Source organism: Orycteropus afer, unplaced genomic scaffold (assembly GCF_000298275.1).
Source record: "Orycteropus afer afer isolate SDZICR_OR568_19922 unplaced genomic scaffold, OryAfe1.0 scaffold00160, whole genome shotgun sequence".
NCBI lineage: Eukaryota > Metazoa > Chordata > Mammalia > Tubulidentata > Orycteropodidae > Orycteropus > Orycteropus afer.
This window is the reverse complement of record NW_006921747.1, coordinates 4,839,629-4,850,396: the sequence shown is the minus strand read 5'-3', so window position 1 is coordinate 4,850,396 and position 10,768 is coordinate 4,839,629. Positions and strand designations below refer to the sequence as shown.

Here is a 10,768-nt window from a genome sequence, read left to right as displayed (position 1 = left end):
CAAGTGCCTTAGGCACTATGCTACTAGAGCTCCCTAATTAATTAAAATAGAATTTACTAATTTTAAGTGTGCAATTTGATGAGTTTTAAAAAATATACATAGTTCTATAACTACCACCACAATTAAGCACAGAACATTTTCAACAACCCAAAATATGCCCAATGTGCCCCTTTGTAGTCAATCCCCTCTCCCTAACCCCTCAAACCAAATCAAACTCACTGCAATCAATTCCAACTCATAGCAACCCCCAACGGGTTTCTGAGGCAGTAAGTCTTTATGGAAGTAGATTGCCTGGTCTTCCTTCCAAGGAGTTGCTGGTGGGTTTGAACCACCAACCTTCTGTTCAGCGGTCAAATGCCTTAGGGACCACACCACCAGAACTCCTTCCCTAGCCCCTAGCAACCACCACTTTGTTTTTTGCTGTTGTAATTTTACCTTTTTTAGAATTTCTATAAATGGATTCGCAGAGTATATAGTCTTTGTGTCTCAGCATAATGCTTCTGAGATTCACTGATGTTTTGTATCGCAAGGCAGTATACCACTAAGGACATCTCCTTCTCAAAAATACTTTAATACCCCCTCTCTTGTTTTAAAAAGAGGAAGTGGATAAATTGAAGTGTAATAATAGACTGGATGTAGCAGTTAAAATGCATCAACTTGATTTCTTTGTATCAACATGGATTAAACTGACAAACAATGGTCAAAGAAATAAGCAAATTGCAAAAATAATGTATTTGACAGATATAAGGGTTGCCCTTGAAGGGGACTGAGGAAGGGAATAAGAGGATTTCCCACTTTATTTGTCAAGCTTATTTCTTTCATTAAAAAAAAAAACACAAAAAACAAGGAACTTTGTGAAGCAAAAACAGCAACGCTAAACATTTAACTCTGAGTGACAGATACTTGCTATCTTATTTTTCGTATTTTTAAACTTTTTCAGTGAGGCTAAGCCTAACCCAAGCCGCGGTATTTTCAGTTGCCTCGTACGCACATGAAAGCTGGACAATGAATAAGGAGGACTGAAAAAGAAGTGATGCCTTTGAACTGTGGTGCTGGCAATGGATACTGAAAGTACCGTGGACTGCCAGAAGAACTAACAAATCTGTCCTGGAAGAAGTACAGCCAGAATGCTCTTTGGAAGTGAGAATGGCCAGACTTCATCTCATCTACTTTGGTAATGTTGTCAGAAGGGACCATTTCCTGGAGAAGGACATCATGCTTGGTACAATAGAGTCAGTGAAAAAGGGGAAGCCCCTCAATGAGATGGACTGACACAGTGGCTGCAATGATGGGCTCAAGCACAGAAGGGATTGTGAGGATGGCACAGGAGCAGGCAGCATTTCATTCTGTTGTACACGGGTCACTATGAGTTGACGTCAACTCCACAACAAGCCTAACTTCACAGCTAATGGGCTTTAATTCATCTCAAGGAATTTTCCATGTTGCCTGGGCCTGCTTTAGTCTTTTCTGAAACACTAGCAAGCATTCTGCTTATTTTCCCATTATATTAGATGTGATTAAGGAAGTCTCACTACTGAGTGATTAATACTCAATGCTGGCGCAAATGGGGTACCTGTTTGGAGGGTGTGTTATTTGTGGCAGATGGGTACTTGATGTCTTGTAGTTTCTGAAACGCTGCCTGATACTTCTCTGGGGCATCAAGGCCAAATATGCTCTTCCACGCTGCAGTCACCCTCTCCGTGAAGGGCCCTTCGGTGGTTGTAGCCCAGGTGTGGTAAGAGGAAGAGCTTTTGTACTCTGAAAGCTGCCTTTCTTCCAGATGCTTGGACAGAAGCTCAAGAAGGCAAAATACTAGTCTCTGATCCTGGAACCCAACAACAAAGGGGAGGAATTGTTACACAAGAGAAAAGGACATCAATCCATGACAATTTAAGCCACACACAGGGCAGCCACCTAAGATTTGTGGCCCTGTGTGGGAAAGATGGGCTAGACTCATCAGATTCTTTCTTCCTGTGCAAATTTCACACTGAGGAATACAGAGGCAAAGTGTAGGGGTGGAAGGAGTTGAAGCAGACAAGCTATGTAGATGTTGAGAGCTGGGGCAGGCCTTATGGGCCATGTCCAAGTAGATTTCACAGAGGGAGTCAGCCAGAGAGAACAGAAGCACAGAGAACAGGGCTGAAAATCTTAATTTTTGCTGGATTTTTCAGTTGCCATGAGATTCCTTGTGTACTTCTGTAATACTTTTTTCTCAGGTAAGCCTGGGAGGGTCCCTGTTTCACAGAGCCAAAACAGTCCTTTTCCAAAAATTGTTCAGTAGAAGGCTGTTGCTTTTCTAGCTTTATTAAAGATATTGTTTAAGAGAAAGACTGAAATGCCAATAACCATCCTGGAGATGTTGTTTGATTGTGAATCAATTAAAATCTCTTGTAGATCCACTCATTTTATAAATAATATGCCAAGCAACATTCTTTGAGGGTTGTACTATTTTTGCCTCCATTTTTTTTTTTTGCAGTTCCCAGAAAGCTGCCTCATCACCTAGCATTTTCCCTGGGCTCTGAATATTCATCCAGGAACTGACTTTAGGCCTACTCTATTAGAGACTGAGGAAGTGAAAAAAGTGCAGATTAGAATATAAGCAAATTCATCTGAAATGGACTAAAGGTTTGCATGTTTTGGGAAATAAATGGGCACTGATACTTTAAAGGCAATCTCAGTTTTGCTGTGTGGGAACAGGCAGTGGAAGATTACTCATTTTTAACCAGATGGGAATAAAGGAACATTTGGTTTCCCCACTTCTTTACAGCTTCCAGCTAAAGAGGGGTGCTGCAGGCAGACCGCTACGATGTCTATTAAAGGCCAACTCCTCTCCCTCTTCAGAGAAGATCATGCTGATAACATCAATGAAGTAACAATTACCAACCTAGGGTCTGGGCTGGCTGAAGTCTATTCACAGATGCTGTATAGAAATGGATAAGCAATGGGAAATACCATGAACAAGTATATCATCTTATTCTGAATATGCCAACTGATAAGCCACTATACTTCAGCGGCAAAGTATGGCCAGGGTTTGCTGGACACTAAGAAGGATATTCATCAAACTGGTATTGGGTATTTGCATGGAATTATCTAAGGTAGGATTCAGGGCCTGGAGATGAGATAATAGACTCACCTTTAGACTTTCATGAAGTTGTAGAGCTTCCTGGGCTCCCACCCAGTTCCTGGCCAGAAGCAGCTCTTGGGCACATCTGAGAGCGAGCAAAGCAGATAATTCCTCCTCTCCTACGATTGTGGCCAACTCTGCAGCTGTTCTGAGTGATGCTGCATCCCCCTTTTTTGCCAAAACTTTGGCTGCATCATAAGTGGAAGTGGCCCCTAAATAGCTACAATACAAAAGAAAACCCAAACAAAGTATCACCAACAGGTCTTATTCTCACTCTTCAAAAGGCTGAATCACATTTTTCTGTTTGCTTTGCCTTGTAGGTTTTCCTGTGGTCCCCGGTGTATTACTGTCTCTGTTCTTATCAAGGCTGCGGCCAGCACAGCTCACCAGAGATATCATAGGGTCCAAGGACATAATGGAACCTTGACATTTACTGAACTGAACTCAAGCAAGGGAGTAATTTCTTCCCATTTTCCTTATCTGATGAGACTGGGATTTGAACTGGTTCCTCCCAGTTCAGTAATGGCCAATGAAGTGAAACTGGAACAGACCCCAATTTGTGAAACATGGGTGGGTGTACCAGAACAGTAAGTCAAACAGGAAAAATTATGGGCTGACGCCCTGCTAGAAATTTAATTTCCCTCCCACAAAACAAGAGCAGTGTGCATGTTGTATAGCAACCAAATATTATGACCAACAGAATAGGAAACAATTGGTTACCAGCTCAAAGATGGCAGCCAACCATGTTGCTTCAATGTGTGTCACTCTCCACAGTTCTGGCAACAATCTAATCTCATGAATCAGGCTTCTGAGAGGGCTCAGTACACTCTTCTGAGTCTCCAATTCCAGGGCTTTGACCTATAATTTTTCCCACTCTGGTTATTGTTCTGGTACACCTACATTTTATAAATTTGGATCTGTTCCGATTTTACTGTGTCGGCTACGACTAAACTGGTTCGAAGCTTGAGTAAGACATCTTAGTCTGCTATTCACGTTTCCTGAATGATTATGGCAATTTATGGAAATATTAATGAGACAGATCCTGTAACTTTTTTTTAGGTATGCTTTTTAATTTCCTAGCCACTTTATCTCTACCTTGAAACTTAATACTTATATTCTTATCCTGCTCTTCTTGGCAGAAACTCTTCAATGTTGGGTGCACTCTTGTTTCCCTCTGGCTTACCATTTGGCTGCCATGGCATAATGGCCATCTTTTTCTAGGATGGTTCCCCAGCTGAGGTATAGGTCCTTCAGGATTGGGTCCTCTGGGCGCAGCCGAGCCTTGGCAATAGCAATAGCTTCCCTAGAGGCAAGAACAGATAATCAACCAAAATGAACAGGCTTCTCTTCATGAGGTCCTAGAAGGGGCTGCAATATAGGACAAACCATCCCGTATGTGTTGTCTGTATTAGTCTAACTTCTCATAAAAGACTGTACTCCTTACTTACAAGGACAATTTCAAAATGCTGTGCTCAATTCATCACTGGGGTCAGCAGTTCTTAAAATGTGGCCTGTACACCTCTGGGGTCCCCAAGACCCTTTTAGTGGATTCATGACGTCAAAACTATTTTCATAATAATGCTAACAGGTTATCTGCCTTTTCCACTGTGTTTATATTCCATTCACAGCGCAAAAGCAAAGATAGGTAAAACTGGGATCTTAGCCACCCCCCTACCCTGCCCAAAACACAAAATACCCTTGATGAAGCAGCAAAACTTATTGAATTCCTTGACATCTTTTTAATATCCTGTGTGACAAAACAGGAAAAAGACACAAAATACTGCTGCTACAATACAAAGCATGATGGTTGCCTCTAGGAAAAATGTGCATCATTGAAATGTGATCTAACTACCTGCTTTTTTTCATGAAATCTCATTTCTGCTTGAAAGAATGATTAACAGGCAAAAATCATTATTCAGAGTTGGGCATCTGGCAGACATTTTCTAAAAACTGAACAAGGAAGCTTATCACTTCATGGAAAATAAGCAACACGATTTGTTGCCAATGGTAAAATTTGAGCATTCAGGTGAAAATTAGAATTTTGGAAAACTTGTGCCTGCCACTGTGAGCACGACAGCTTCCCACGGTATTTCCACACTAACTGTGCGCTCTGCACACAGACCTGTAGAAATGGTTTGACTTGAGCAGCTCCACAGCTTCATATACTTTGTGGATGGAAAGTAGGTGAGAGGCGGCCTTGACATACTGATCCTGAAAACACAACTGTTTGGCAAAAGCTTCCACGGCCCACAGCCATACATGGTAGCCAGCTGAAAAAAAAAGAAGATGGCAGTTTGAGGAAAAAAAAAGTAGACTTAAGGGAAAAAGGTGGGTAAATCTGAATGGGAAAATGCTTTGTTTTCATAGCCACTGTACTATAAACATTTACATACAAATTCAATGGCTATTAAGATCATTTGCCTCCTCCTATCCCTACAGTTTGAAACACAAACTATTTCTTTGATTATGTGACACATCCAAAATGGCACAAAATTTACAAGGTACAAAAAGGTATAGAAGTCAAGAAAGTGGCTATCCTTATTGGGATGAGAGAAGACAGTGAGTGGAGGGAGGTTGAGGGGAGCTCTGGGGTACCAGTAATGGAATGCTCCTTAATATTTGAGTGCTGGTTTCAATTTGCATAATTCACTGTATACTCGTGATCTGTGCATTCCCCAGCTGCTCAGTATATTTGAATAAAAAGCTCACAAATAATAAAGAAACAACAACAACAAAAAAAACCAGCATGGCATAAAAGAAAGATTTCCTTGTTATCCTGGCACATTCTCCCCGATTCTGCCCCAAAACCTTTCCATGAAGGCAACCTTGCTATTAGTTTCTTTTGAAGCCTTTGCAAATACTCTGTAAATACCAACCACATACATATCAATATAAACAACAGAGTATTATATACTTTTTTTGTGTATCTACACCTTGATTCTTTTCACTTACTATAATTTGCAGCTCCATTCCATATAAGAACACACAGAACTGCCACATTCTTTTGGGATCTCTAGGGGTTCTATTGCATGGATGTATGTGATTTAACCAGTTCCCTATTGATGGTTCTTATATTTTTATGCTGTTACAAATACTGCTGTGATGATAGTCAATGTGTATTTGTCACTCTGCATGAATACATACAAAGCCAAAGTGTCCTACAAGTTTTCACTAATTATAATCTTGCTATCAATGTGTCAGTGATCAGCATTTTTTTAGGGAGCTGGGCAGGGGGTGGTACTGCTGAAAGTCATCTTTAGCAGATGTATCCCAGAGACAACACTGCTTTGCTGAAAAGAACATACCCACTGGTGCCATAGCCACAAGATTGTCCGTCAGTTCCCCTCTTTCTGCTGCAGTCTGGAGAATGCCTTTTAGATCTCCTTTCCAAAGCATGAGCTGGTGAAATAACTCAGGGTGGCCATTTTCCAAGTGACCTTTTCCTATTTGGAGGAGAGAGAATATTTGGAAGATGTTTCAGAAACATCTTTCAGATGAACATGTGGAAGAAGCTCCTAGTTTAGGCCATCACTCGCTGATAGATAGGTCATGCTAGGGCCTGAAGTCTATTCACCCACCCACTTTTACTTATACACAGTCACTTATTCTGAACAGTGTATGTTTAGGGCTACCTACCAGAGGTAAGGGTTGTTTGTGAATAAGTAAGTCAGGGAACTCAAAACCTAGTTAGTGAACTAGTAAAACTAGCCATTACACCACCGTGGGATAGCAGCCATAAAGGAAATACGCACAAAGTGTTGTTGCTGCTGTTGGCAGTTGCTATTTAATCAATTCAACTCATAGTGACTCCATGTGTTACAGAGTAGAATTGTGTTCCATAATTGGCTATAATCTTTTTAAAAAAATTTTATTGTGATTTGGGTGAAAGTTTACAGAGCAAATTCATTCTCCATACAGCAGTTCATACACATTTTGTTTCATGACATTGACTGCAATTCCCCATAAAGTAACAGCTCTCTTCCCACTTCCTCCCTGTAGTCACCTCTTCCCTGGGTCCTTCTTTCCTATGCATTCCTGCCCCTTGAGCTATCTTCCTGTGCAAACACTACCCTTCTATTATCCACAATTGATCGCTCTAAGCATTTGTATCTACTTGATGTACGTGTTCACCCTATATGCCTGTCTATTGTTTGGCTGGAAGCCATGGAAATGAGTTCAGTTGCAGACTTGAAGGGTAATTAGGGGCCACAGTGTCAAGGCTATCACTGGACTCTTTTATACCGGTAAACCTGGTCTTAATCGGCTGTAATCTTAATGGAAGTTTATCACCAGGTTTTTTCTTCCACAGTACTGCTGAGTGAGTTTGAAATGTCAACCTTTAGGTTAGCAGTCAAGTACAAACTGTCTCCACCACCCAGGGACTTGTACAAAGTGCTGGGGAGTATAAAGATGGAAAGGATTAATTGACTGGATTTGCCTCACCTTCCACCTCAATCATTTTGTACAGGGTAGCTCTGTCTGTGAAAAGCCCCAGGTGAAATCTGTCCTCAAGATCAGCAAACACATCCTCATTTAGTTCTGTTCATTTAGAAAGATAAACAATCAGAAGAAGTGATTACATAGGTTACAGTTTTCTGTCCTATTACTTCTGAATATATGTTCAGAACACTCATGTCAGACACTGAGAAAAGAGCTTTGGGCCCTGATTTACTCTAACAGAGAGCCCTGCTGCTTACAAAGGTAGCAAAACATGAAAACAGAGGTAAGCTCAGCCTTGGCAAAATCCAATGATTAACAAAGTTTGTAGTTTGCTCAAAGAAAGATATGGAAAAAGTGGACTTTTAAAAGCCAACCCCAAATTCAACATGTACTTAAATGTGGTTATAAAAACAGATAAAACAAAAACCTACCAAGTTAAGAAATATCCTTAACATTCACTAGCGCCTACCAGAAAGGGATTCAGTATCTATTCTGCTTTTTAAAAAGCAAATTAATTCTCCAATAAGGGAAATAATGTAAAAGTTTATGGCCAATTGTATATAAAAAAATTATCACCAAGTTTAAAAAGAGGACTATGTGAATATAAAAGCATAAAATATCTCCAGAGAGAGAGAAAAGAAACTGGTAACAGTGTGGTCTCTGGGGAGAAGTAGAGAACTGGGTGTCAGAGGTGGGAGAGACAAACCTTCTCTCTTTAATCTTTTTATGCTGTTTGAATTTCATTTTATCAAATAGATCCCTTTTCAACATGTAAAAATGAGGGCTTTAAAAAACACAAACTGAAAAACTCTCCATAAACAAGTATTTTTTATGGAGTTTCTATTATTTTTTTTTTTGAAAGGAACTGTCATATTAGGGGTTTATTTCCAAATAGCAAATTTTTTTTTCTGCCTAAAGACACTGTCACACTGATGAACTTGGTGAACAGTACTGCTGGAAATCAAGGTTGTCTGGGATATGCTCCACGAGGGTCTTAGAAAACAGAAACCTTCATTAGCTCTTATGAATGCTTTGTATAACTCCTGTGCAATTATATAACATAAATGTGGACAAAACACTTACTTTTTAGGCCCTGTGGAGTTATGTTTTTGTGTCAACTTGCCTGGGCCTGGTTGAGTGGCTCGGCAGCTGGATGTAGTAGTCCCCATGATGAGACTGGTAATCAACTTCATGGTGGAATCTACTATGAGCAGCTGAGTAGCTGCCTTTGGGTATGTGGTCTGCTTCCCGTATATAAGCAGCAGCTTTGGGAATGGTCTCTAGCTTATAGCATGCTTGGACCCTACATGTAGCCATGTCATTGTTCAGCAGCCTGCCATGCTCTGCCGACCTTCGGACTTACAATGGAGTTGAATTAATGGCCCGCCATATGGTTTGGTAACATCGGACCAAGCCTTTTTACTTGTTAACCTTGGGTTTGTCAGTCTCAGCAGCCAGCAGCTGGTTGAAGAAATGCCTCTAGCTCCAGTGGGCCAGGAGTAGGAGGCAGAGCTGGACCCCAAGGTTGAGGGGCTTTCACCCAGCCCCTAGAGCCTGGCACTTTGAACTTGGACTTAAAGCCTCCAAACGGTGAGAGAATAAACTTCTGTTTATTAAGGCCATCCCATTTGTGGTATATATTCTTGTCAGAGCAGCACTAGGTAACCAGAACAGGCCCTATCCACTAAGAATAGCCATGTCATTCCCTGACAAGGGGAGAACATAAATTACTGTCATTTTAAAAATAAACTTTAAAACAATATGGGGTGGGAGAAGACTGTTCAGTGGAAAAAAAAGAGTTGAGAGCATCAACTCATGTGGATAGATTTAAGCCAACACACACCAATCTTGGCACACAGAGGGCTGGAGACAAGTATATCACTAACAATAAAAGCAGAGAACTACAAATCAAAGGCACTTAGTATTGCTGACAGTGGGTCAGAATGGGGAGTATGGCAGTAGGGTACAGGGTAGGAGGAGCATAGCTGAAAAAGAATGTAGACACACAGACAACAACTTGGACGTTTTTTTTTCTCCATTAATTTGACATTAAGTAGGCAACCTTTCTTATGTGCCAGTCCCTAGAAGACTGTGGACGGCTAATAACTATTTTTGTACCTTTGGAGTGCTTTGCAGTTGCAAGTACCAAACAGTCCTGATGAAGCTCCTCTTTGGACCTGTGGTCCAGGCTTGTACTCAGTGGAAGCATGGAACGAGCTTTTTTCTTCTTGATTAAGGCTTCTGAAATGGAATAAAATTATAGACAGTCTGACCAAAACTGAATGTCCATTGTGTAATGTAACCTACAGGATGGATGTTACTGGGGATAGAAAGTTCCTACTCCAATAAACAAGCTTTCAAGTCAAATGAGCTGAGGTAACATCACAATATACACAGAAATGCCCTTGTATACATTCACAAAGCAGTATCAACCAATGCAAGCCTACACTTCAAGTGGAAAATAAATTTTTAAAAGTATGATCCCAAATCAAAAAACTTAAAAAACAAAAACAAAAACCAGCTCAAAACCATCAACCAAAAAAACCTAGTTTTGAGTTTTCAGTTGTATGTAATATATTAGGAAACTTTAACAAAATATTATTAGATACCAACCTGGTTTCTCTTTAGGTGCCTCCTTTTTTGGTAAAGTGACTTTGTTATTAACGACGACTTTTGATTTTTCAAAGCCTAAGGAAACTGGAGAGTAGATACTTGGTTCTCTAGAAACTGTTATGGGGGAAAAAGAAGAAAAAAAAGTTTGAGATAAGAACAATGTGGTCTCTAGTTCTTTTTCAATATAAAAAGTACATTCAGTCCCAGTGATTTAATTTTATCTACCACTACAACCACTACAACAGATGAGATAAAATACTTTGTAAAGGAAGCATGGGTGGTCTCCCCTTTCCCACTTCACAAACTGGTTGCATTCTAGTAATCTACAAGTTTATTATTTAGAACTTTGACTAACTTATCTAAGTAAAAGTTAATAAGCTTCTAGCCTCCACAACTCTGTACCACAGGCCCAGGAGTTCCCAAACTTTACTCAGATTACAAAACACTTCGTATACATTTAGGTGACAAAGTAGTAATCACACATTTAGTTACAAAAAAAAATGAAAAACTTTATTACTGGAAAATATTATGTGCTTTTGATAGGGGGTTACAGTCCTGAGCCCATATAACCATGAACTTTTTTTTAAAAAA

At 40.2% G+C, this 10,768-nt stretch overlaps 1 protein-coding gene across 1 annotated transcript in view; it reads right to left on the bottom strand.

Annotated features, from left to right (window-relative positions):
* Positions 1–10,768, bottom strand: part of GEMIN5 (gem nuclear organelle associated protein 5) — a 46,002-nt gene that overhangs the window by 4,140 nt on the left and 31,094 nt on the right. Inside the window, exons 17-24 of the mRNA XM_042781731.1 lie at positions 10,178–10,291; positions 9,683–9,805; positions 7,568–7,663; positions 6,430–6,567; positions 5,247–5,394; positions 4,308–4,427; positions 3,134–3,344; positions 1,574–1,825 (exon numbers count right to left, since the gene is read on the bottom strand). Of these exons, the coding sequence (XP_042637665.1) occupies positions 1,574–1,825; positions 3,134–3,344; positions 4,308–4,427; positions 5,247–5,394; positions 6,430–6,567; positions 7,568–7,663; positions 9,683–9,805; positions 10,178–10,291 (1,202 nt within the window). The remainder of the gene's footprint in view (positions 1–1,573; positions 1,826–3,133; positions 3,345–4,307; positions 4,428–5,246; positions 5,395–6,429; positions 6,568–7,567; positions 7,664–9,682; positions 9,806–10,177; positions 10,292–10,768) is intronic.